The sequence below is a fragment of the Bos javanicus genome, chromosome 5 (assembly GCF_032452875.1).
Source record: "Bos javanicus breed banteng chromosome 5, ARS-OSU_banteng_1.0, whole genome shotgun sequence".
In the NCBI taxonomy this organism is placed as follows: Eukaryota; Metazoa; Chordata; class Mammalia; order Artiodactyla; family Bovidae; genus Bos; species Bos javanicus.
Window position 1 is genome coordinate 107,158,621 of NC_083872.1, and position 26,928 is coordinate 107,185,548.

A 26,928-nucleotide genomic window follows, 5' to 3' on the forward strand; every position below is an offset into this window, starting at 1 on the left:
CAGGCTCACCGCGGCCGGAGAAACACTCCAAAGGAGGAAAGCGATCACTGCGTACCCCTCACCAGCCACGACGAGTTAGTTCCACGGTCAACAGGCCTGGAGCCACAGTGAGCGGCTGGCATCTCAGAGCAGACTGGAGCCTGCCGGAACTGTGCTCCGGTTTCCTTGTTTGTTTGGCTGGTTTTTGTTTGGGGGCGGGGGGTGGTTTGCACGAGTTTTATTGTTGGCTTTTGGCCTTATCACATGACATGCAGGATCTCAGTGCCCCAGCCAGGGCTGGAACCCGTGCCCCCTGCAGTGGAAGTGCAGAGTCCCAACCACTGGACTGACGGGAAGTCCCCAGTTCCCACTTCTGTCACCAAGTCTGTCTGCAATTCCCGCATTTGCTCACTCGCTCACTCAGCCAGTGATTATGAGAATCTCAAATAAACCCGGCCCGGTTCCAGGTACTGGGGTCTTGCATCGGACACGCATGATGAAATGATCTTTCGTTCCTTCCTCACAAGGGCTGAGCACGCTGGTTTGTGAAAAACGACAAATGGGAGCAATGAAACACAGCCTCTCTGCTCTGGCTAAGCTCTCAGAGAACAGTGCGTCCCCTCCGAGGCCCTGACGCCCCGTGAAAACAAGAATAAAAAGACTTGTTAAGGAATAAACAGGCTTCCCAGGTGGCTCAGATGGTAAAGAATCTGCCTGCCAATGCAGGAGACCCAAGTTCGATCCCTGGGTTGAGAAGATCCCCTGGAGGAGGAAATGGCAACGCATTCCAGTATTCTTACCTGCAGAATTCCATGAACAGAGGAGCCTGGCGGGCTACAGTCCCTGGGGTGGCAAAGAACTGGACACGACTCGGTGACTAAACGACAAGGTATAAATGTCCGCAAGGGCAGACACATATATAACCGATTCACTTTGCTGTATACCTGAGACTAACACAGCATTGTAAATCAACTATACTTCAATAAAACATTTCTGAATAAAAATAAAATTTTAAAAAAAATGATAAGGAAGAACCCTCTGTCCCAGAATAAAACTATCATTAACAGCTTCAGAGTAAAAGAGGAAAGGCTGAACCCATGAAAACAAGACAAGATGCTATAAAAACAGGAAACGTCTATTTAGAAAACAGGAGACCTTCTAGATATTAAAAATATGCTAATGAATGTGAAACCCTCAACAGAAGTCTATAAGATAAAGCTGAAGAAATCTCCCGGGGCAGGGTGCCGATAAAAAGAAAGACAGTAAACTTATAGAACTAAATCCAGGAAATTCAATATCCAACTTCTAGGAGCTCCGGAGGAAAGAAGAGAGAAAATGACAGGAGGAAATCAATGAAATTATTCAAGAAAATTTCTCAGAACTAAAATAATGAGTGTTTCAAGATCGAAAGGTTCCTGCGTGCCTGGATGGACACTCATCCACACTGAGGCGAATCATTTGGGAAAGTTCAAAACGGCAGCCAGATAGGAGACGTTAACACGCACAGCACTAAAGATTTCAGGAAGAAAAACTGTGTTACCTACCACGGATTAAAACTGGAGTGACATTAGCCTTGTAGACATAGATCCTAGAACTTAGGCAAAAGGAAGTACATGCGTGCTCAGCCATGTCAGACCCTTTGCGACCCCATGGACTGTAGCCTGCCAGGCTCCTCTGTCTATGGGGTTTCCCAGTGCCTGGGCAAGAACACTGGGGTGGGTTGCCATTCCCTTCTCCAGGGGGTCTTCCCCGACCAGGGATCGAACCCGAGATTCCTGCATTCCAGGCAGATTCTTTACCACTATCACCACCTGGGAAGCCCAAAATTAAGCAGTGCTTTGCACAAAAAAAAAACCTAAAGCAAGCCACAGCATCAGTAACACGTGAGCGTGGAAGGAACGCTTTTCTCAGGTCCGTATGGCCAGTGAAGGTTCAGAGCACCTCCTATGCAGCCAGCACACTGACTGCAGTGTGTTTTATGCACGACGTTGTCAGTGCCAGATTACCATGGCCCACACCCTAGACTCCAGCGCTGAGGCTGTGTCTCCGCACGAGGTGCTCCCAAGAAGGGGGAGGCAAGGGTCACTTAGTGAAGAAAAGGAAGCCCAAATGGACTCCTCGGGGATACAGAGTCACAGCATTGCACCATCCAGACAGCAAAGACTAGGGGCTAAGGCCCCTCCACAACTCATCAACCTGCTGAGCACAGATAAGAAAGAGTTCTAGCCGGTGGTGAAACCCAAGCAGGAATGAATGAACTTATGCCCAAGTAGGACTGATGAGGTTAACCAGGTATGTGGGGTTTTTTAATCATCATTTCTGGGACAAGGTGATACATGTCGATGAGCTACAACCAATCTGAGCAGGAAGAACAGGAACACTGAGGCAGTAGACTGGCTCTGGGTGTGACCCAAGGGTCCCCACAGCAGTCTGGCAGCCCCACGGGGCACAGGCCACCAGGACGCCACAAAGGGGCAGCCGGACCTTACAACCAGCACACAGAGGCCCTGGAGGGAGGGTACCTGGGCCTGGGGCTGGGCTGAGTCAGGAAGGCCCTCTCTCCTCACCCCCACCTGTGAGAGCCAGAGCTTCAAGACTCGGAAAGATCCGGGCCCCGAGACCAGTCACCTGGCTGGTTAGCCAAGCCAGCCAGGAATCCAAGCCCATCTCCGGGCCTCCGACCGCACATTCTCGTGAGGATATTCGCCTGCTGGATTTCCAGGTGGGAAGAACCGGCCCGGGAGGAGCACAGCCTGGGCCCCCCAGCACAGGGAGAGGGCCTCCCCGCCCCACGCCCGCTCCAAGGAGGCGCCGAGTCTAATTGGATTGCCATGGCCCGTGACGATGCTATGCTCCGCAGTGGTGTCGGTTCTGAAATAGAAACTAGTAAGGGGCCTGCCTGCTTGGCTTCCGAGGCTGGGAATCTGCTAGAATCTGAGCAGCCAACAAGGAACCTTCCCTTCCCCCAAACGGTCCCGAAACAGCACTGAGCAGCATGCCCTCCTCCCCGGCCCGCCAAGGCCTGGCTCTGCCATTGGTGTACGTTCAAGGTTGCGGGGGTAGGGGGCGTTGGCACACACAGGGGAGCCCGGCAGAGGGGCCGTCTCCTCCCCTTTCAGAGTCTTCCTGCTTTCCACAGCCAGTCCCCTCCCCCCGCAGCTGATTCTACAGGACATGTTACTCGTCACAGGCACAGCCCTCCCAGCTGAGAGGTCCCCTCATCTCCGCCAGGTAAACCGAGGCATGAGTGGGGAGGCCAAGGGCCCGGTGCTGTGGGGTGACCCCCGCTGCTGTCACAAGCCTGGCCGCCAGGCCACCTGCAGCCGGGGTCCTGCCTCTGATGGGTGCTGTGGGCGGTGCGTGCATGGGAAGCTAAGTGTGCATGCGAAGAAAAACATGGGCATGTGCAGAGCGTGAGTGTGAACCAGCACAGAGGAAAGCACATGTGCAAGCGTCTGTGTGCATGCTATATGTTAGTGTGCAAGGGGGGATAGTGGAGGGAATGTGTGAGAACAAGAGATGTGTGTGCAAGGGGTCTTGTGCAGAGACCAGAAGCTGAGTCCCCAAGACGCCGCTAGGGAAGCGCAGGGCCCTCCTCCAGGTGCAGACACCAAAGAGCACAGTAAATGCAGAAGGAGCAGCCCCCACCATTTCCCACCCAGCTCACCTCGGCCCTCCATGCCCACCTCAAGGTCAGCTGCACCCAGCCTGGGCCTCTGGGTTCCCTCCCCCACCCTCCTCCCCCACCCACCCCCCCAGCTTCATTCTCTGACCCTAATTTTCCACCCCCAGCATTCTCTTTAAAGACAAGGAAAAATTCCCCTCACTTCCTTTGGGAGCAATAAATAGGAGGATTACGGAAGTGACATTCTGAAAGTGATCTGAACTACTCAGAAGACAGGGATGGATAAAATAGAGGGCACTTTGGCCCAGACTCACTCAGAAGGAGAAGGAGGTTCTGCCTCCAGGGAGGGGGCACCATCTGCAGAGGCCTCAGGCTGAGCCTGAGTCGGTAGCAGAAAGCCCAGGCCTCTAAGTCACCGGGCTTGTCTAACACGCCAAACACGAGACACAGGGCCCTCAGGGGCCGGAGAGGCTGCTGTCTGGAGTCAGGGCACAGACTCCACTCTCTTGTCCCTCACCTGGAAGCAATTTGCCGACCACAGCAAATAGTCTCTCACCCCCTCCTGCGTGGCCAGCTCAACACCTGAGAGAGGCCAGAGATCGGACACAGGGCAGCCTGACACACACATCAGATGTTTGCACCTGCCATCCTAAACAGTCTCTCCCTTCGCCCCTGAAAACTGGACCACAGTCAAGAGCGCAAGCTTTGGACTCAAACTGACCAGAGCAGGCAGCCGCTCCAGCAGCTGAGCCTCGGTGTCCTCCTCAGGAAGATGTGGGTAACTGTCATCAAGAGGATCAACAAGACATGCGTGCAAGGGGTCTGCCCAGGCCAGACACACAACACATGCGTGGTAGACGGCAGTCACTACTGTGCCTGCCGCCGCCCACTCAGCTGACCACACAGCAGCCACGCGGTCCTTCTAGAATGAAAGGCGAGTCTGTCTGCTTGGTCTAACTCCTCCAATGGCACCTGCTTTGCCCATCAAAAAAGCTACGGCCCTCAGAATGGACTTCAAGACCCTGTGGGGGGACTTCCCTGGTTGGTCCAGTGGCTAAGACTCCACACTCTGAATGCAGGGGGCCGGGGTTCAATCCCTGGTCTGGGAACTAGATCCCACATGCCGCAACTAAGACCTGGCACAGACAAATAAATAGATGAGAAAAATAAGCATTGCTCAGAAGATGGGGTACCAACACAACACTGTAAAGCGAGTATACGCCAATAAGAATTAAAAGGAAGGCCTGTGGGCTCTGAGTCCCCTGAACTTTCCCTCGCTCGCTTCACTCCAGCCCTACTGGGCTGCAACACACCTCTCACGTTCCTACCTCAGGGCCTTGCACAGCCTGCTCCTTGGGCCCTGGGCCCCACATCTCCCCAGGACTCGCCCATCTCTTCTCCCCTCTCTGCTAGACCGTCACCTCCTCAGTAAGACCTTCCCTAAGCACCCTGTTTAACCCGTAAGACCTGCCGCCACCCCATTTTCTCACCCCCTTCCCTATCTTGCTCTTCCCCATAACACTTGTCGCTACAGGTTTTTTCATTGTCTGCCCCCACCCCCCACCCCCAAAATTATAAGCTCTTCGATTTTTCTTCATTCCTGCATTCACAGAGCCTGAGCAGGTTGGCCCAGAGATGCCCTCTAACATGTACAGGATGAATGAGTCTCAGGACACTTAGGACAGCCCCACTGGGGGTCACCAGCCCTCTGAGGCTTAGTGGCCTCCTCTAGAAAAAACAAGTCTAGGGCTTCCCTGGTGGCTCAGGGTAAAGAATCCACCTGCCAATGCAGGAGACACGGGTTCAATCCCTGGTCCAGGAAGGCCCCACCTGCCACGTAGCAACTAAGCCTGTGTACTACAACTATTGAACCTGTGCTCTAGAGCCCAGGCGCTCAATTACTGAAGCCCAAGCAACCTTAGAGTCTGTGCTCCACAATGAGAGGCCACTGCAATGAGAAGCCCGTGCAGCACAATTAGAGAGTAGCCCCCACTCACTGCAACTGAAGAAAGCCCAGCACAGTCATATATATATATATATATATATATATAAATAAAATTATTTTAAAAAAAACAGTCTAGCCACTTCTCAAGGTCACTGTCAGGAAGGAACGACAGTAAGATGACTTCTGGGAATATGCTTGGGTGCTTTCACAGTGGGGTGCCATAAGAGAAATGGAAGACCTCAAAACTATTTCTCTGGCAGCACCTGTCAGGCAGCTTTCAGTCCCAGGGTGGAGGCTCTGAGTGCTAACAGGACACTGCAGAGAGGGACTTAGAGAGACGGTTCCTGCCTCCAGGGACTGCCTGAGGCCCTGGGACAGGTAGGCACAGACTGTGCTGTTCTTCACGGAATCACCAGCGCACGGCAGGTGCCCAGTAAATGTCTGGCAGAAGCACACGTGAGCAAGTCCCATATGGACAACCACACAGAGACCAGAAAGATCACCCACAAAACCCTCAGCAAAATACCAGTTCACCCACAGCAGCGTGCAGACAACAGTTACCGCAGATGAGACCAACAGAAAGAGTGAATATAGTTTTATTATCTTCACAACCGGAGAAAACGTGTTCCTACACAGATGCCAGGAATTGGTGCAGAAAGCCCCGGGGGATGGAGAACAAGCCCAGGAAACTGCTTCCCAGTGAGTGCATCTCAAGAATTAGGCCAAAATCCTGCAGATCATGATAGAATGCGCTCCGTCGATATTAGCTGTGATTATATCATTGTTTTTATTATGGTCTTGGCGCCCCTCCAGTGGAACAAGCAGGAAACGAGGAGACAGAACACTCAGGTTTCCATCGAGCAGTGAGCAGCCCGGGCACACTGCTTCCTGCTGAAATACCATTGGACTGGGCCGCGACCCTAACCACGGGATGCTGGGCCACCTTCACTCGGTCATCAAGGGCTCCGGAGTGCCTGCGTTGTGCCAGACATCATGTGGACGCTGGAGGGACAGAGCGAGCCCAGAGCGATGGGCCTCCTCTCCCCATGGCTCCCTTCGGGGGCGCTGGCTTTGTGAGCCCAAGTGCAGGCAGGAGCAGCCCTCCAGATGCACCAGTCTCCAGAGGACATTCCCTCTCGGCCTCCAAGAGAAAGGACTCTCATTCCCAAGGCTTCTGATCACCTGCTGGGGAATAAGCCAGGTCTGCACCGCTCCGGACAGAGAAAGCTACTCTGGGCAGTCAGCAGCCTTAGACACCAAAGTCCTGTAGCTGGATTTTCAGTTCCCATCCTCCAGCCCCTCACAGTCTTCCCTTTTTATAGATATAATTTTATTTATCTATTTTTGGTTCTTCTGGATCTTCATCGCTGTGCCTTTCTAGTTGCAGTGAGCATGGGCCACACTCTAGTTACAGCGCGTGGGCTTCTCCTTGAGGCGGCTTCTTTCGTTGCGGAGCACAGGCTCTAGGGATCAAACCCGCGTCTCCTGCACTGGCAGGTGGATTCTTTCCCACTGAGCCACCAGGGAAGGCCCTGTACCTCTCATTTTGCAGAGGGAGAAACTGAGGCTTCTGCAGATCACACTGGTCTGGCGGCCAAGGCTAAGAGAGCCAGAGAATTCCCGGTTCAAGAGCGAGTCTCACACCCACCTGTGATGGTGCCTGGCTGGTGAGCTAGGGGAAGGGAGCTCCACACTGGGAGAGAGGTTCCTGAAGCTCAGGCCATTTGTTCAGGGTACAGACAGGCACTTGGCTGTCAGGAAGATCTCTCTTGTCCAGCACTTTCTACAGAGCCCTTACCCCAGAGCCCGCCTAGCTATGACTTCCCCTGGCGCCCCTGACGACTGCAGGGGCTACGAGGGGGGCCAGGGAGGCAGCATAGACTTCCCCAGTAGCCCACTTACAAGTGACCTGACCAGGCTCCTTCCACACAGAGGTGGGGCAACAAAGCTTCAGGAGACAGGACCCTTGGCTTGCTCCTTGAGACACTGACCCCTTCCCCTCCCCACACCCACCAAGCTGTAGCCCTGCCCATCCTTCCCAGCCTGGAGCCTTTTTTGGAGCTCCCTGGAGGCCACTTAGAAAGGAGGAAAGGCAGGTGCTTGAGGCAGGTCCCTTGAGAATCTGCCAGGACCACCCTGGTGGCTCAGAAGATAAAGAATCTGCCTGCAATGCAGGAGACCCAGGCTCGACCCCTGGGTTGGGAAGATCCCCTAGAGAAGGGAATGGCTACCTACTCCAGGATTCTTGCCTGGAGAATCCCATGGACAGAGGAGCCTGGTGGGCTACAGTCCATGGGGTCGCAAAGGGTCAGACACGACTGAACAACTAACACTTTCTCTTTGACTTTCCCTAGCACCCGTGAACCAGAAGTGACATCTCCTGGGCGCAAGCAGTCCAGGGAGGAGAGGGTTCCCCCAGAGGCAGAGACCCGAGACCCAGAGAAACAAGCCAAAGACCAGGTCTAGGGCAGCGGTGCCCCGGCAGAGGGATGTTCACCAGTACGGGAAAGGCTGCCAGGGTTTGCCGTGCAGGAGGCAGGAGGCTCAGAGTCATCGTGTCTCAAAGGCTCTGTGTGTCCAGACATAGAAGACAATGCGACGAGGCGCTGACACAGGACCAGCGGATCCACGGGGTGCCAGGCAGGCAGAAGGGGAACGACAGGGCCCAGCGTGGGCGGCAGGGGCCAGTCATCAGGGCCCCAGACGAGGCCCAATAATGGAGGCTGGGAGGAGAGTCACAAGAGTAGTAGGGAGCATGTTGCAAGTATGTTTCCTGAACTTGGTTATGCACATGTGTGCATGTGTGTATGTGTGTGTGCTGCAGAGTTGGGAGGGGGGATGAATCATGGGCTCAAAGGCAGGAGTAAGATGGGGAGGTGGGAGGGAGGTTCAAGAGGGAGGGGACATACGCTTAAGGCTGACAGGTTGTTGTATGGCAGAAGCCAACACGATATTGCAAAGCAGTTATCCTTCAATTAAAAATAAATTTTAAAAAATATTTAACATCGAGTAGAAAAGTATCTTGGAGAGTATTTTGTGTAACACTATATCTACTCTTACAATCCCAAACAAAACTCCAGATCAGTATCAGTCTTTGCTTAAACCCCAGCAGTGGTGGGGAGCTCAGGACCTCCCAAGGTAGCCCACCCCTCCTCTGCTGGACAGCCGACGGCTCCAGCTGTTAGAGAGTTCTTTCTGGAACTGGGTCCACCCCTGACCTCCTGGAATCCCCACAGGTCCTAGGCATTTGGGGATCTCGGCTTTGAAGCCACAGGACATGTTTAAACCCTCCTATTCCACATCAGTCCCACACATGAGGGGGGGCCACTACTGTGTATGCCCTCCTCCCCATCAGTTCAGTTCAGTCGCTCAGTCGTGTCAGACTCTCTGTGACCCCATGAATCGCAGCACGCCAGGCCTCCCGGTCACACTCCATAAAAATAATCCCCAGACAAACAAGCATTCCCAAATCCTCATCCAATTCCCATGGGGTGTAGTTCCCACCATTTTAGTCATCCTCCTCTGGACGCATTCAGACTTGTCAGTATCCCAACCAGAATTAACAAAACCCAGATGCAGACGTGGTGTAAATGCCACAGAGCAAGGAGAGAATCTAAAACTTCATACCCAGGGCAGCATCGTTCTTCCTAGCAACCTGTAACAGCACAATTAGCTGATAGTCCCTTCCATTCATCTCTTTTATTCATTGGATCAGCAAACATGAGGGACTCCCCTGGTGGTCCAGCAGCTAAGATTCTGTACTCCCAATTCAGGGGGCCTGGGGTTCCATCTCTGGGCAGGGGATAGATCCCGATACACACCGAAACTAAGACCCAGAGCAGCCAAATAAATAAATAAAAATACATATTACAAAAAGCCAAAAAATCTAAAAACATGAGCTGCCTCCTATATGCCCAGCAATGGACTAGGTAAAAGGGATACTAAGAAAAATATCATATCATCTTTTGCTCAGGGAGACAGCCTATGTAGAGTGATAAGAAATAAAACCACATACAACATGGGGGAAAAAACATGGTGCTTATGGGGTCTTTCCTGTAGGAGAGATGACTAGCCTGAGGGGAGTTTCCCATGATGCCAGATTCGGGTTGTAGCCACAGTGAAGGCTGGCTTCACCCTTGCCCCTTGAACAACTAGAAAGCTGGCAGAAGGCATGAAACATGGGCTTCAGATGCTGGACAACAGGTAACTCTGGACTGTGATCTCTGAAAGAAGGAAACAAAAGAAAGAGTTCTGTGATGCCCAGCTTACTGCCTGGAGGCAGCATCCACGTAACAGCTCAGGGTGAGGGATCCACATGGAGTCCAGTGGTCCCTTCAAGTTGAGGAGACGGAAATTGGTATTCATGGAGACAGAATTCTTAGGGCAGAACATTGGAGAGAAGAGCTTCCCCGGTAGCTCAGACAGTAAAGACTCTGCCTGCAATGCAAGAGACCCAGGTTTGAACCCCAGGTTGGGAAGATCCCCTGGAGAAGGAAATGGCTACCCACTCCAGTATTCTCGCCTGGAGAATTCCATGGACAGAGGAGCCTGGCGGGCTACAGTTCATAGCATGGAGTCAGACACGACTGAGTGACTGACACGTTTGCTTTCATTGGAGAGAAGGGCACTGCACGGATAGGGTGCTCTAGAGAAGAGTCCCCTGGATTCCCCGCCTGACCCACACAAGTGTAGGGTAAAACAGCACAAGCCAGGGGACAGAACTGACAGAAAGCGGGGAGCCAGCCACCCTGCAGAGCTGCACTCCCACCAGCGAGAGCAGAGAGCTCACGACACACCAGGTGCTGGCGTGTCCTCAGAGGGCGATGCCTCAGTTGCGAAGCTGAGAGATCCCTAGGCTGAAGGTGGGTCCACCCTAACAAAGCTTACAAGCAAGATTCACTGGAGGAGGAACTGACAACCCGCTCCAGTATTCTTGCCTGGGAAATCCCATGGACAGAGGAGCCTGGAGGGATATAGTCCGTGGGTGGCAAAGAGTCGGGTACGACTGAGCAACTCAACAACAAGCACAGAACCCTTTAAAGGCATGCCAGAACAAACTCCAATAGGATTTGAAGAGATAGAACAAAATCCAGCAAGATTCAATTCACAACGTCTAACATTCAATCAAAAGCTACCAGGCACTCAAAGAAGCAGGAGAAAAAGCAGTCAAGAGTACAGACCCAAAAATGACAGAGATGATGAAACCAGTAGACAAGGATGGAAAAACAGCTACTGTATGTTCCGGGAGCACAAGAAACTAGAGGAAAACACAAGGATAATGAGAAGAGAAATGAAAGATATAAAGAAGACTCAGATGGAACTTCTAGAGATGAAAAACCCAGTATCTGAAATGAAAGATACACGGAAGGGGAGTTATTAACATCAGATTAGACACTGCCCAAGGAAAAGTCTTGAAGACGTAATGACAAGATGAAGCACAGAAAGAAAAAATGACAGAAAAAAAAAAAAGTCAACAGCGCATCAACAACCTACAGGACATCAGTCTAAATATACATGCAATTAAAGTTCCAGAAACAGAGAAGAGGGAACAGACAAATAGGTGAAGAGGGAATTCCCCCAGCCGGTCCGCCCGACCATGACGCCGGGGGCGGGGCGCGGGGCGCAGGGCCTATGGCGCGCCTGCGCCTGGATCGTGGGCGCCTTCTTCACGCTGGCGGTCTTTGTGCAGGTGAACTATCCGGATGCAGAACTGTGGGTGGTTGTGTATACGATTCCTGCCACTCTGACCCTGCGTGTTGGACTTAACCCTCTTGTCACAGGTAACTTTATTTGGAAGAGTGTGTCTGCAATACACATATTCCTTTGTGTCCTGTGGGCTATCAGCTTGGCATACAACCTCTTGCTTCATAAGAAACAGAACCTCTTGCATGAGGAGGAAGGCAGGAAGCTGTTTGGTCCCGTGATCATCACAGCATGGCTGGGCCTGTGCCACAGCTCTTCAAAGGCTCCAGGTGGTGAAGAGTTCAGCTGGCCCATGCTACCACAGTCGCTCTTCTCCCGTTTATCTCCTAGGTCTACATATATATACACAAGGAGATGTGCTCCCCCTGGCCAACTCATTGCAAGACGGTGATTTAAATGAAGAATCTTGTTTCTAAAATGAGAGTTCTTGATTTTTTATAAACATGGTTTTAACAAGCTGACTTCCTAGGAATTTCAGTTGAGTTACTACTAGAGATGAATTTTTTTTTTTTTAATCCTAAGAACTTTGTATACTTGCCTACAACACAGGACTGGATGGGACTAGTAAGAAAAGGGTCTGACATTCTGTTTATCATAATATAGTAGGAAAGTTAAGAAAGATGAATTCCAACTCTGCTTCATCACTATCCATGTGACTTGGACAAATATATAAATCTACTTTAATTCTGTGGAATTAAAGAATTCCAAAGATAATTGAAATTATCTTTTGGATAATTCTTTATCTGTAAATACCAGCCCGCCTACTTATTTATATAATTGTGAAGATTAAAGTAGATAATATGAGAGCATTCCAGGCATAAAGTCCTCTGCACAGGGTAACAGAGGGAAGCAGGGTTTGGATAATAATAGATAGGAGTTTAGGAGAGGCCTCTGCCCTTGAACTAACATCGTTAGACTGGACTGGCACCATGAATTAAATGAGGTGCCGTGAATTAAATGAGGACTTTGGGTGAACAAAGTGGACAACTATGTCTTGGAAAGAAAGGAAAGAAAGGAACTTGGGACCAAAAAGAAGCAGATCGGGAATATTAATTACCATGTAATTGAAAAGTAAGACCAAAATCTATACACATATCTTTAACGAATGTCAAAAGTAGCTCTGGAGAGATCATTTCAGAGCTGCACCATCTGGCGACCACAACCCACATGGTGTATTGAGCACTTGAAATGTACTTACTGAAGAAGTTTTAATTTTTTGTTTTAATTTACAAACATCAATTATGAGGAAACTGATACATGTATTTGGAACACTTGGTTTAAGCTTGTTTGGAACAACTGAAATATGTGAATCCACTTCTTCAACTGTAAATTTTGTACCTAAATACAGACCAAGTTTTTCCAATGAAAAGTTATTGTCCAAATGGATGGATTATAAGCATAAAACACACACTACATTTGAAACTTAGTATAAAAAGAATGTAAAATATTTTTATATTACATGTTGAAATAACATTAGATGTATTGGCATAAACAGAATTATATTATGAAAATTAAAAAAAAAAAAAGAGGGAATTCCCTGGCAGTCCAGTAGTTAGGACTCCACGCTTTCACCTGGGTGCCTGGGTGCTGTCCCTGGTCAGGGAATTAATATCCCACAAGCCACGTGGTATGGTGAAAAAAAGAGAAAAATACTTGAAGATATAATGGCTGACCAAGCTTTCAAATGTGCTAAAACAATGCTCATAAGAGAAAAAACAATGCAGGATGGGAGGGGCGCTCTGAGCCAGGCAGACCACGCCAAGGACACCGAGAAGTGAGAGCCTGCGTGGAGGGCATCCAAGACAAACCGGACAGAGTGGCCTCAGGTGGGCAGCAGGGAGGCTGGACACTGCTCCAGGTCCCTGCAGACTCTGAGCCTCACTCAGAGGCTCGGACCTCATCTTGTAGCCCAAGGGGTGACCACCTCCTCCTGCACGAGGACAACCAAGCTCTTGAACCTAAAGTCAGACTTCCCAGATTCCCGTGCAGGAGGACAGGAGAGAGGCTAGAGACCCAGCCGTGACATCCGAGCCCATGGGGATGATCCAGCTGAAAGGTCCACCCTGGGAGCCCGTTTGGAACACAGAGGGGAGGCAACAAAAATATCCCACCCATCTAAGAAGGGTCTTCCTCCCCGAGACCCCTGGAATCAGGGAAACTCTCAAGCCTAGAAAGGACTTGGGGATCACAGACTCCTCACTTTACACTGAAGAACAGGAAGGTCCAGAGAAGTGATGTGGCTGACCCAGGACCAGGGAGGGGTCCTCTGGGGCTGCTCTTTCCCCTGACCCGCTCGCCTGCTACGATCCTCACTGCCCCTCCAGGGCTGCGGATGGTGCTGAGTCTGTGCCGGTCTACACGGTCTCTGCACAACCAGCCCAGCTCCTCCTGGGCAAAGGCAGGTGCCTGGCGCCCCTGGGCTCCTGACCTGCCACAGGGTGGGTGCTTGGTACCTGCCCCCGTCACGTGCACTGAACAAAAGGGTCCCTGAGCCTGACTCTGGGGGAGGGAGAGAGAGACGAGGCTCCCCAAGACCCAAGGCCAGAGCTGCCCCGAGCCTGCCGAGGCCCAAGAGATCCAGAAACAGAAAGAGCAGAGATCCGGAGAGAGGGAGGTACCGACCCAGCCGCTGGGAGTTTACCAGGCAACCCCCGCAAGAAGCAGGGATGGGCCAGCGTGGGGAGGGACACTCCTCTGGCCTCTAAATGCTGCTCCTTATCAGATTGGCCTCGAGTCAGCCCTGAGCTGCCTCCCGCTCCTCTCCTCCCCGGATGAAAAAGAGGAAACTGCCTGAGCTCTACCTCCTCCCCACTCCCCATTCCAGCACCCTGTGGGCTCCGGGCAGGGCGGCACCTCGTTAAGGGGTTAAGAATGAGCAAATTCCTGCGCTATTCCTGGAGCCTCAATTTCTACCATCCTTCCATTCTGGTCAATTCTGAGAGAGGCCAGCGGCCGGGAATGCCAGAGAGATTCGAGCCCGGCCCACCAAACCCAAAATAACCGCACACGTGCCTCTCCCAAGTCCTCCGGGATTTGGCCATTTTGGGTGCATGTTTTCCTACAACACTGCGGGGTCACCACACACAGGTGCTGGGAATTCTGAGGCGCTCCCAGGTGGAGCTGAGGAAGGTGGGAGCAGGTGAGGGGAGTGGTAAGAGAGACAGAGTCCAGGGTCGGGGTCTGGCCAGGCTGGTTCCAGCCCTCTCCACTCTGCTAGCGGGGAGCTCCTGGGGGAGTCAGCCTCGGGAAACTTCCAGGCAGTGTCCTCCTCTTACCCACAATTTCCTGTCCGCCTCCTCGGGAGAGGTCACCATCAGTCTCCCTCCCAGATGTGGACACGTTAATAAGAAGCTCCTGGGTTGAGTCCTTCGCCCTCCCCAGAGACAGCTCCCAGCCTTGAGACTGTGAAGATGTGTTAACTGCTCAGTCGTGTCCGATCCTTTGAGACCCCACGGACTGTAGTCCTCCAGGCTCCTCTGTCCACAGGATTCTCCAGGCAAGAATACTGGAGTGGGTTGCCATCTCCTTCTCCAGGGGATCTTCCCAACCCAGGGATCGAACCCGGGGTCTCCTGCATTGCAGGCAGACTCTTTACTGTCTGAGCCACCAGGGAAGCCCACCATGAAGATGGATGGTTTTAAATCAAGCGAGTGCTCCAAGTGTCTGGGGAAATGGACTGGATGAAGGACATGTTTCTTTTCATATCTCGAAGTAAGTATTCATTCACTCAAAAGAGATTTGAGTGTGTACTGAGTGCTGAGTGATGAGAAAACAGGCAGAGCATCAGTGGAGGGGAAAATCCAGGCCTCTGCCTTTCAGCAGAAATAAAGAGACAGAGGTTGAGGTGAGTTGACGGAAATGCCCCAGCCGGGCAGAGACTGGAGGCTGCACAAGTCTTCAGTTTGAGTCCTCTGGCCACGTGAATGCTGCTCAGAGTCCAGAAGTGGGGAAAGGGACGCAGGGTCTCAGAAACACCAGCGTGGGTGGAGACTGCACCACGGGGTTTAAGATGTGGCATCCCTGAATGGTTTAGCTCCTGACACAAGTCAGAAATGTCAACGATACTTGACTTAACCACTGTCCTAAGACAGATACTGTCTCTTAGGTGTTTGTTTAAAGCTGCACCATCCCTCTAGTGAATGCCTGTGAGGATTTTTTGGCAATGAAAATTTATTTTGAGGCAAGGAAAATTTAATTTTTGGAAAATTGAAAATGTAGCCATTTTTGGTGGGGGTCCAAAGGAGAAAAGCCCCCACAGTCTAAGGAACTGCGGTCTACCCCTTCCTGTGCCCCACAGTCAGGGTGGGGCTCACCGCCCCCCAAGCCCAGTGCCTTCCCTCACCCTGCCCCACAAAGAGAGGGTCAGGTCCCCCCACCTCTATCACAGGCACAGCACCACCAACCGAGCGTCATTTGGATGAGCAGGGATGAAAGCAAATGATGAAACAGACATAGCATCAGTTTTATTCCAAACTAGGTCCAACTACCACGCCTGAGGCTTCAGCCGGTGAGGCGGGCTTCTCCTCCAAGCCCTGTAGATAGAGCTCTGGCCCCCTCTACAAGCGATCCCATCCCTTCTCACTCGGCCTTCAGAGCCCAGACCTGGTGCCATGGATGCTGCAGGGCCAAGCCTCAGGGGGAAATGGGAGAACTTGATGAAACAGAGGCCTCTGGTAGCCCAGAACAGGTCAGAGACTCACCTAACCTCACATCACCTGACATCCTCTGATCACACAGAGCACCAGGGCCAAAAGATGACGGGGACCCTCACAGACTCAAAGTTGGCCAGGGCTCACCTGCCGATGGCTCCTGATGCTGCTGACATGTGAATCCATCCTCCCAGCCACAAAGAACCAGAACTCTGGGGGGAGGCATGGGCAGAGAAGTTAGGGATCAGAGACGGGCCTCCTGGGTCTCCCCAGAGGGAGAGTTTACCTACCGTCCACCTGGAAGTGGCAGACTCTCGGCTGGCGCAGGCTGAGAACCTCCATTTAGTTTTTCCAGCTCCTCGGCCAAAAGGAGCGGCTGAGGTTCCTTGTCTCACTTGTGAGGCCAGATTTCTCCAAGGTCTGCAGCGTCAGCTCTGCACGTTCTTAACTCTAAGCACCGGGACACATTAAGCCTGAGAGCTGATCAGATATCATGAAGCCGGCAACGGGAGCAGGACGGGAGCAGGACGCCGGCGGCCCGGCACCCGGGAAAGCATCAGGGCAGCTGCAGTGGCCTGCTCCGTCCTGCCCCCAGTCCCCACCGAGCCCTGTCCTGTCTCTGAGCTGGGTCCCTTCCCCACTGGGACAGCCTAGGAAGGGGAGAGAAGGGCCACAAGGCCGAGCCGTGCGGCCTGGACGGTTTCACAAACAGCAAACCTTTCAGCCACAAGACGGTTCTTTTCCGAGAGATGCTGGGAGGGAGCAGGGAGAAAATAAAACACCAAGGGGTTTTCAAACGTGAAAGCCCTCTCGGCCTTTGTTCTCGGTTGATGAATGCACAAAGCACCAGGCAGATGACAGGAGAAAAGAACACGGTGTGCAAGAAAGTGCACTTCATCAAGGCCAGGCGGGGGCCCCAGGGAGAGGGAAGCAGGATGAATGAGAGCCCTGGGAGGACTTCTTCTCTAGCGGCTCCACAGCAGCACCCTCAGACCTGGGAGAGGCATTCCTTAAGGACCCCCCCGCCCCGCCCCCAGCTGGCTCTCCCCCGCCCACCCCATTTCCTTCTGCCTCCCAGCCATTTCAGACATTTCACACGAAGGAAGAGATACCACAAGTGGCAGGTGATAAGACAGCTATACAAACAGAAACATCAGGGGAAGTCAGAATGTGAGGTCCACTGTTGAGTTGTCTGGGAAGCAAAGTCGGATCGAGCAGGAGGGTCTTCTCGCTCTACCTCTGAATGTGGGAGGGGACAGGGAGAGAAAGTCTGGACCACCGGGGGGTGTCCCGTTTGCTGGGCGAATGAATGAATGAGTGGCCAGCAGAGGCCTGAGTCTGGAGTGACCAACTGGCTTTCATTAGGACCCCTGCTTCACTCACTGACACACATTCTCCAGAGATGCCATGAGAATCAGCAGCTGGTACCAAGTAGCCAAGGGGCCAGCAGCTTCCGGAGGACAGGCAGGCTCCCGCCCTACTTCTCAGCCAGAGAGCTGTCCATTACAAAGCCCTCACTCTAGCTCACCCTCACCTCCTGCCAGATACGCTCCCCCACCACACACACACAGAATGTACCACTAAGCCAGCAGGAGGGTCAAGCCTCCTGCCTTGCCAGTCTCCCTGGGTGACCCACGTGGGCGGAGGGGGCTGAGAAGGGGCAGAGCCTGGACTGTCCTCCAGACGTCTATGAGGTTGAGCCCCCAGCATCCCAGTCTTTCCTCCTGGGCCCGTGCAGGGACTGCACACCCCCGCCCTCCCACTGCTCAACACACCTGCTCTTGACATGACTCTGCCAGCCCTCCCATCAAGAGGGGTGTCTCCGTGTACCCCAATGTTCATCACAGCACTGTTTATAATAGCCAGGACATGGAAGCAACCTAGATGTCCATCAGCAGATGAATGGATAAGAAAGCTATGGTACATATACACAATGGAGTATTACTCAGCCATTAAAAAGAAAACATTTGAATCAGTTCTAATGAGGTGGATGAAACTGGAGCCTATTATACAGAGTGAAGTAAGCCAGAAGGAAAAACACCAATACAGTATACTAACGCATATATATGGAATTTAGAAAGATGGTAACAATAACCCTGTGTACGAGACAGCAAAAGAAGACACTGATGTATACAACAGTCTTATGGACTCTGTGGGAGAGGGAGAGGGTGGGAAGATTTGGGAGAATGGCATTGAAACATGTATAATATCATGTATGAAACGAGATGCCAGTCCAGGTTCGATGCACGATGCTTGGGGCTAGTGCACTGGGACGACCCAGAGGGATGGTATGGGGAGGGAGGAGGGAGGAGGGTTCAGGATGGGGAACACATGTATACCTGTAGCGGATTCATTTTGATATTTGGCAAAACTAATACAATTATGTAAAGTTTAAAAATAAAATTAAATTAAAAAAAAAAGAGGGGTGTCTCTGCCCCAGCCCTAAGGTTCCAGCGGGTCTAGTGACTTGCTCTGACCAAGCGGAGGGTGGATATTACATCGTGAGACCTCAGAACTTTCATCTCAAGAGGTCTTCAAGATTCGGTTTTCACTTAAAAGGCCAGGTCCCTTGAAAATGAGAAATCACGTGGGGGAAGACAGGCCAAGCCGCGAGCCAGTACCAGCCCGACATGTGCCAGAGGGGCTCCTGGACCACCCAGGCCACCCTCCAGAGCTCCCAGCTGACTGCCACCGGACCACCCAGGCCCTGCAGAGCCCCCAACTGACCGCATCCGCATCCACAAGCTCAGGTGCCAAGCCCAGCTGAGCCGTGCCTGGTGCTTGAGGATCAGTTCAGAAAGACAGCAAAAGAAGTTTCCATTTAGTATATCGTGCTTGTCACTCAGTCATGTCTGACCTTTTGGGACCCCATAGACTGTAGCCCGCCAGACTCCTCTGTCCAGGCAATACTCCAGGAATACTCCAGGCAAGAATACTAGCGTGGGTTGCCATTCCCTTCTCCAGCGGATCTCCCCAATCCAGGGATCAAACCTGGTCTCCCACATTGCAGGCAGATTCTTCACCATCTGAGCCATCAGGGAAGCCCTTCCAGTCAGTATAATGCGATGCTATTTATGGAAATTAAGATAGTAGGTAGACAGCTGGATGCTAGTCTATCATTAAAATACCTGGAAAGAACATAAGCCAAAGTATTAATAGTGATTGCCTCAGAAGGGTAGGATTATAGAGACTTTCCCTTTCCACAACATCTGTATCATTTGAAGGTTATAAGGAGTTTGTATTATTTTTGTGCAACAACAATAACAAAAAGGTACTTTTAAAAAATTCACCTTGAATTCTGCAACAAGCCTATTTTCCTAAAAATCCATTTTCGTTCTCCACACTCCGCTGTTCGGGGGCCAACACCAGCTGTCCACTGCTAGTCTGCCAAGATCAGCCTTCTCTGGGGGGCATTCCAGGTGCCCCTGAGTGAAGGCTCGCCCCCCATGGCCAGCTTGTTCCTCCCGCTTCCAGCCCAATCACTGGGCCATGACCGTCTTGACCCAACCTCCCAGCTTGCCATCCTGGTCTCTTAAGGCCAAGCCACATCTTCCCTGGGCTCCTCTGGGGGTCCTCAGAGAACAGCCCACCCAACCCTGCCCTCGATAAGACAGTGTCCTGTATTATGCTCCGTACACTGCAGGGACTGACTGCCCCTCGTAGGAGACATCCATGGACCCAGGCCAGCTGGCCACCACCATTCCCAGCTTCTGGGTCTACAGCAGGGGCAGGCAGAGCCCAGACCAGAATCCACCCCGCTTCCCTCTCCGCTGCCCCAGCCTGGATGGTGGGTGGTGACCCCGTGCTGGTGCCCCAGCCCAGCAGCAAGCCAGCAGGAGCCCCTCTGTAATAGCTGCAAGTGTGGAGTGACTCACACCCCGGGGGTGCTCCGAGAGCTCCCCCCACCCTCGGGTCCCACGTGCTACATCCAGAGCCCAACTCTGGCTTCAAACCTGATCGCCTTCCTGGGGGACCCAAGGGCTCTTCCTGATTCAGGACTCTGCAGTCAGCATGTCCAGTGTTTAAACAAAGTTGTTTAGAATCTCCCAGGATGAGACAAGAGGAAATGGCAAGCTTCGAGCTCCACCTCACTTTCCCCGAAACAAAACATGTCATTCTACATGTTCACAGCTCCTACTCTGACCCGCCTGGCACCCCGCTCCTCTGAGCCCTTCCAACCGTGGCAGAGGGGGGTGGGGGAACTTGCCAGGGCAGGACTCACGCCCCCGGGGCTTGTTGGAGAGCACTGACCCAAAACCTTAGCCTCCATGCTGGGGCCGGGAGCCAGGGACTGTGTTTGCTTCACACTCTAAAGGGAGGGAGGCATTCACATCACAAGTATATGCTGACCTGGTGAAAGGGCTCAGGTGGGCCTCTCAGCTAAGAGAACAATGCAGGAGAACGTCCTTCTAGACAAACCCACGCGTGCAAACATGCTGAGACAAACACACACATACTTGCACACACACACACACTCACACACACTCACACACACACACAGGTATACTCACAGACACACATATACACACATAGATATACTCATATACATACACATACTCACACATGCATACTCACAGACACACACACATACACACACACATACACACACACACACACATACACACACACACTTGTGCACACACATATTCACTTACACATACACACACACATATACTCATAGACACACACATATACACACATGCATACTCACAGATACACACATATATACTCACACACACGCATACTCATACACACACATACTCACATATACACACACATACACACACACGTATACACACTCACACACACATACTCACATATACACGTACATACACACACATATACACTCACACATACTCACATATACACACACATACACACACGTATACACACACAGGCATACTCACAGACACACACACATATACTCACAGACACACACATATACACACATGCATACTCACAGATACACACATATATACTCGCACACACGCATACTCACACACACACATACATATACACACACATACACACACATGTATACACAGTCACACACACATACATACACACACACATACTCACATATACACATACATACTCACACACACATATACACACATGCATACTCAAAGACACACACACACACATACATACATACACACACTTGTGCACATTTTCATACTCACATAGACACACACACGTATACACACTCACATACACATACATACTCACACACACGTATACACACTCACACACATATATACACACATACTCACACTCGTATACACACTCACACACGCATACAGACACACACACATATACACACAGACAAACACACACTCGTGCACACACACACATATACTTACACATAAACATATACTCGCACATACACATACACACACACATACACACACACACACTCACTGACACATACTCACTGACACACACGCACAGCCACACCCGGTTCTACCCTTGCTCTGAGCACCCCCTGAGATCACACCCCTCCCCTGTCCACTGCTCTCAGAGGCCCGTTCCCACCCCAGGCCCTCTCCCCAGCTCTGAACCCAACCCCCTCTCCTCCCGGGGTTGCAGGGAGCACAAGCTCTGCTGGGACGGACGCACAAGCACAGGCCACTGCCCGCCAGGGCTCCAGAAGGCTGGCCCGGGAGGAGTGGGACGTTGCTCAGGTTTACAACAGTTTACTCACTCTAATTTATTTTCTTTCTCACCTGTTGTTTTCCAGTCACAAGTCATGTCTGACTCTTTGCGACCCCATGGTCTACAGCACACCAGCCTTCCCTGTCCTTCACTGTCTTCTGGAGTCTGCTCAAATTCATGTCCATTGAGTCAGTGCATTTTCTGAATCTGCACAAAGATGCTATGACAGTTAGCAGTGGCCCTGCGCTGCCAAGGCCAAGGCCAGAAGCACATCAAGATCCTACCTGGGGGCTGAGGGACCCTCAGTCTTCCTGCAGTGACAGCCAGGCCTCCCCAACAAGTGGGGGGGTTCCAGGGACCGGCTGAGATGCCTGACTCTTCAGACCCCCTGGGCGGCTCTCCACCCCTATCCTTTCCTGCTTGCAGCACAGGTCAGATATTTTTACAAATGCTGACACTGGGTGTAGAGATGATTACAAGACTCTCAGCAAGCAAGTATTCAAAGTGCAATAAATGTCCATGTCCTGGAAGGGGAGTGGGGAGGGGGTGGGAAACTCAAACACACAGATAGTATTAAGCCAGACACTCAAAACTCATCTCTAGGACTTCCCTAGTGACTAAGCAGTAAAGAATCCTCCTGCCAACGCAGGAGACACTGGTTCAATCCCTGGTCTGGGAAGATCCCACATGCCTCGGAGCAACTAAGTTCACGCGTGAGGGCTAAGTTGCTTCAGTTGTGTCTGACTCTGCGACCCCATGAACTGGGGCCCACCAGGCTCCTCTGTCCAGGGACTCTCCAGGCAAGAATACTAGAGTGGGCTGGCATGCCCTCCTCCAGGGGATCTTCCCGACCCAGGGATGGAACCTGAGTCTCCCACATCTCCTGCACTGGCAGGCAGGTTCTTTACCACTGGGAAGCCCAACTAAGTCCATGTACCACAATGATTGAGCCTATGCTCTAGAAATCCGGGATCTGCAACTGCTGAAGCCCACGTGCCTAGAGCCCATGCTCTGCAACAAGAAAAACCACCACAATGAAAAGCCTGTGCGTCGCAACTAGAGAGTAGCTCTCCCTCTTTCCGCAATTAGAGAAAAGCCCTCACGCAGCAACGAAGACCCAGCACAGCCAATAAGTAAAAATTATTAAAAAAAAAAAAAAAAACCCTCATCTACACGTGGCTACTGATCGGGGAGCGAAGTGCACGTGGTGATAGGTGAGCCCGCAGACTCACAGCTCCTGGCTGCCTCTTCGAGAGCCCCGCCAGTGCCGCTGAGTTTGGGCTGCGGATCTGGTTTGAGAGGAGGGCAGGGGGAAGCCGGCCTCCACCTGGCAGATGTTCTCATTCCACCAGACTGGGGCTCTAAGAAGATGTTAGTCGCTCAGTCGTGTCCTACTCTTTGCAACCCCATAGACTGTAGCCCACCAGGCTCCTCTGTCCATGGGATTCTCCAGGCAAGAATGCTTTAACAGGTTGCCATTTCCTCCTCCAGGGGATCTTCCTGACCCAGGGATCAAACCCACGTCTCTTTTGTCGCAGGCAGATTCTTTACATATGAGCCACCTGGGAAGCCAGGGGCTCTAATTGACGCTCAGACTATTCATGTGTTGGGCTGGAGCCCAGAGATGGGGCCTCTCACTCCTGAACTCATCAGGTTGGGGCAGGAAGCAGGTGAAATGAGAGTGGCCGCAGAGGCATCAGCGCAGGACAGAAGTCAAGCCGCTAGCTAACCAGCTGGGCAGCCGTCTCTGTGGACATCCTCGGCCCCCAGACCGGCTTCCATCTGGACTCAGAGCTCTGGTTCACTCATTAACCTCGTCCTTCCGTCCTCCATCCACCTCAAGGCCAGAGACAGAAGGCATCTGAGCAATGGAGGGGAGGAGACGGGCCTGCCCCAGGTCACCTAACCAGGCAGAAGTAAACGACCATCCACCCAGAGCTGGTCACCACTCCAGAGGCTTTCAACCGCAGGAGAAGACCTAGCTAAATCAAAGCCTGAGAAAGCCTCAGGAGGGGATAAACTTCCTGTCCAGAAGGCCCTTTACTCAAACCACCCCCACTCTGCCTTCAGCACAGACCCACAGAAGGACAGCCATCTGGCTAGATGGCAAGTGATGCTCAGCTGTCCGGCTCCTCCCTCAAGGCTCCTCCCAGCATGCTGGGCCTGGCAGGGCCCCTCCGGGCAGGCCCCATGGGATCTCTGTGATGGGGCAGGACAAGGCAGGACCGGCAATGACCCTCACCCACTTGTCCACAAGTCCCTCCATCCCCGCCACCGGATTTTCAGCAGACTGGCTTCCATCGGCCTGGCCTCATGCCGGCTGCCAGCCAGTCGTCCTGTAGGCGGTGCCCCAAATCCCAGGGCGGCAGACTGGAAGCACACCCCCTGTCCCCTGCCAGGCCCCAAGGGAGACTTAGAATGAGAGCCTACATCCTGGCTGCAGCAGACTGCAGACTCAAGGAGGGACGCGACAGATTCCCTGGCCTGATAGGAGGGGCCGAAGGTCAGCTGGGAAGGCAGGGGCAGCAGGTGTGTTGAGCTGCTGACCCCACCCCCAGCACTAAAGATGTGGTCTTAGGCAAGTCTCTGGCCTGCGCTCCACTTCAACGGCTGCCATTGCGCAACGGGAAATGCTAGCTACCCCACAGGACCCTCGTGAAAACTAAATGAGAGTAAAATTAAGATTCAATACTGCATTCATATTAAATTAGGTGTGTCTGTGTATGTGTTAGTCACTCAGCCGTGTCGGACTCTTTGCAACCCCATGGACTGTAGCCAGGCTCCTCTGTCCATGGGATTTTCCAGGCAAGAATACTGGAGTGGGTTGCCATTTCCTTCTCCAGGGGATCTTTCTGACCCTGGGATCGAACCCAGATCTTCTACATCAGATGCAGATTCTCTACCGTCTAAGGCACCAAGGAAACCTAAATTAGTTGTGGACACACTGACACTGTGGCAGATGATGACGATGACAAATATGAATACTGGCACCTGAGTATCATGTGAAAAGCAAAACAGGCCAGTAAGAGGCCCAAGGCTGCTCCTGGGGCTCCAAATAGCTGTGCTGGGATTAACAAAGAAGGGACTCTTGACAAGAAAATTTCCCAGCCACCACCCTTATCACCGCACCACCCCCTCCACCTCGCAGCCAGGTTCTGAAAGGTAAGACATTCACAAACCACCCAGCAGGAGGAAGCCACAGGATAAAACACACATCAGGTAAAACATTAGAAGACCCAGGTCTGTAGGCAGCAGCGCTGGAACCTGAATCAGCACCATCCACAGCGGAAGCCTGGGTAGGCTGCTGCCCACCTCCAGCTCCGCAGGGGCCTCAACACACGGGTGCTGAGAAGAAAGAAGGTACCAGCAATATCCACCTGGAGCCTGCAGGAGCAGAGATGAGGACCCCCGGCGAGCATCCTGGCAGAGGGTGCCCACCCAGAGGGCTAGAGGCTTTCCTGCAGGGCCCAGTATAAAGGAACAGACACAGGTGGGACTGGCCAGGTTCCCAGAGACTCCTTTCTGGCCGGCTGGCGGGAGGTCCTCCACCCTGGCTCCCAAGCCCACTGCCGGGAGGAGACAGGAAGCAGGAAGTTACAGGCCTCTCCTGTGTCCCCCCAGGCTTCCTCCCTACCATCAGGGTGGTCAAGAAAGAAATTAAGAATATTGCCGGCCACCATTCAGAAACAGCGAGGAGGAGGGACTATCTCCCCTGGCCCCCAAAGCCCAATTTAAGGGGCTTATCAATTCAAAGTCAAGAGCTGGGGGGCAGAGAGACAGCTAGAAAATGTCAACATCCCAGGCCATCCTCAGTCCCCACCCCACAGTGAAAGAGCAAGAGAGACTCTGGCTTTAAACAGTTTATAACACTCAAACCTTCAGAGGCCCCACCACACAGTGAACCCAGACCGGCACTGACCTGTTTTTTCCTTGAATTTCCTGCGAACACCTTGACGGCTGACAGATCAGAGACGATCCCAGGATATTTCTGCAGGAAAACACACAAAACACTAGGTCATTATCTGCTATGAAGGCACTCCAGGGTGAAATCTGTCCAGCAATGGCCATTCTTCGGTCTGCAGTCTCCCCCATCAAGAACCCATTCATTAGGACTTCCCTGGTGGTCCAGTGGCTAAGACTCTGCGCTCCCAATGCAGGGGACGCAGGTTCAATCCCTGGTCAGGGAACTAGATCCCACAAGCCGCAACTAAGAGCCTCCCAGGCGCAGCCAAATAAAATATTTAAAGAAAAAAAAACAAAACCTCATTCATTCAACAGCTGGAGAAGGCCAGAAGGGCAACTGGGTTTTGGCTGCTGTGTCAGTCCACTCAGCTGGTGCGTGCTAAGTCGCTTCAGTCGTGTCCGGCTCTCTGCGACCCCTTGGATTGTAGCCTGCCAGGCTCCTCTGTCCATGGAATTTTCCAGGCAGGAATACTGGAGTGGATTACCATGCCCTCCTCCAGGGGATCTTCCCGACCCAGGGATCAAACCTGCGTCTCTTCCGTCTACCTGAACTGGCAGGCAGATTTTTTACCACTAGCGCCACCTGGAAAGCACTCAGCGGGTGGTGGGTGCTAAAGACTCAGCAGGAAAGACATCCAAGATGGCTTAGTGATGTCTGCTAGGGGCCCTTCTAACAGTAAGAGTATCTGTGCCAGGTATTTGCCATCCCTGGGGTAGACCCTTGGCATCCAAGGATTTAATGTTTGGAATTCTGACCACTCACAGTGAGACAAAGTTTCGAATATCTGAAAGTGTGTAACTTGACTGAGACAGGAGAGAGACCCTCTGAGGCCACTTTGTTGCAGCCATCTCTGCCACATCCAAAGCTACGTTTTTCATGTAATTTTATGTATTTATTTATTTATTTCTGGCTGTGCCGGGTCTCTGTTGCTGTGCGGGCTCTTCTCTAGTTGCAGGGAGCAGGGGCTACTCTCACTGCGGTGAATGGGCTTCTCATTGCTGTGGCTTCTCTTGTGGAGCACGGGCTCGAGGGCACACGGGTTTCAGTCGTGGTTCTCAGGCACTAAAGTCCTAGAATACAAAGTCGTGCTGCACAGGCTTACTTGCTCCGAGGCATGTGGGATCTTTCCAGACCAGGGATTGAACCCATGTCTCTGGCACGGGCAGGTAACTTCTACACCACTGAGCCACCAGTGAAAGCCCCAAAGTTACTTTCGAGGAGCGATAAAAACTTGGTGGAAAATGGCCATCAGGTGAGAGATTAAACCGCTGCAGAAGTTGAAAGTGTGGTTAATTTGGGATGCGAAGATATATACAGGAAACATTTGGCCCTTCACGGGAACATGACTCCGGAGAAAGCCAGGCTCACGCACAAATGGTGCTGCAGATGCAAACTTGGGATTCTAGAA

The 26,928-nt window shown here is 52.2% G+C and overlaps 2 protein-coding genes and 1 non-coding gene across 3 annotated transcripts in view; 2 read left to right on the plus strand and 1 right to left on the minus strand.

Annotated features, from left to right (window-relative positions):
* Positions 1–26,928, minus strand: part of TSPAN9 (tetraspanin 9) — a 191,992-nt gene that overhangs the window by 158,767 nt on the left and 6,297 nt on the right. The window contains exon 2 of the mRNA XM_061418219.1: positions 25,476–25,544. The gene's annotated coding sequence lies outside the window, so the exon portion shown is untranslated. The remainder of the gene's footprint in view (positions 1–25,475; positions 25,545–26,928) is intronic.
* Positions 2,908–12,042, plus strand: LOC133248301 (transmembrane protein 220-like). The gene is made up of 2 exons (XM_061418220.1): positions 2,908–3,210; positions 9,609–12,042. The coding sequence occupies exon 2, from the start codon at positions 11,146–11,148 to the stop codon at positions 11,641–11,643; it is 498 nt and encodes a 165-aa protein (XP_061274204.1). The 5' UTR covers positions 2,908–3,210; positions 9,609–11,145; the 3' UTR covers positions 11,644–12,042.
* Positions 25,671–25,743, plus strand: TRNAG-CCC (transfer RNA glycine (anticodon CCC)). The gene has a single exon. It is a non-coding gene; the product is annotated as a tRNA-Gly (tRNA).

Excerpts from the sequence above, each read along its gene's own strand:
- LOC133248301 (XM_061418220.1), top strand. The coding sequence starts at position 11,146 with ATGACGCCGGGGGCGGGGCGCGGGGCGCAGGGCCTATGGCGCGCCTGC.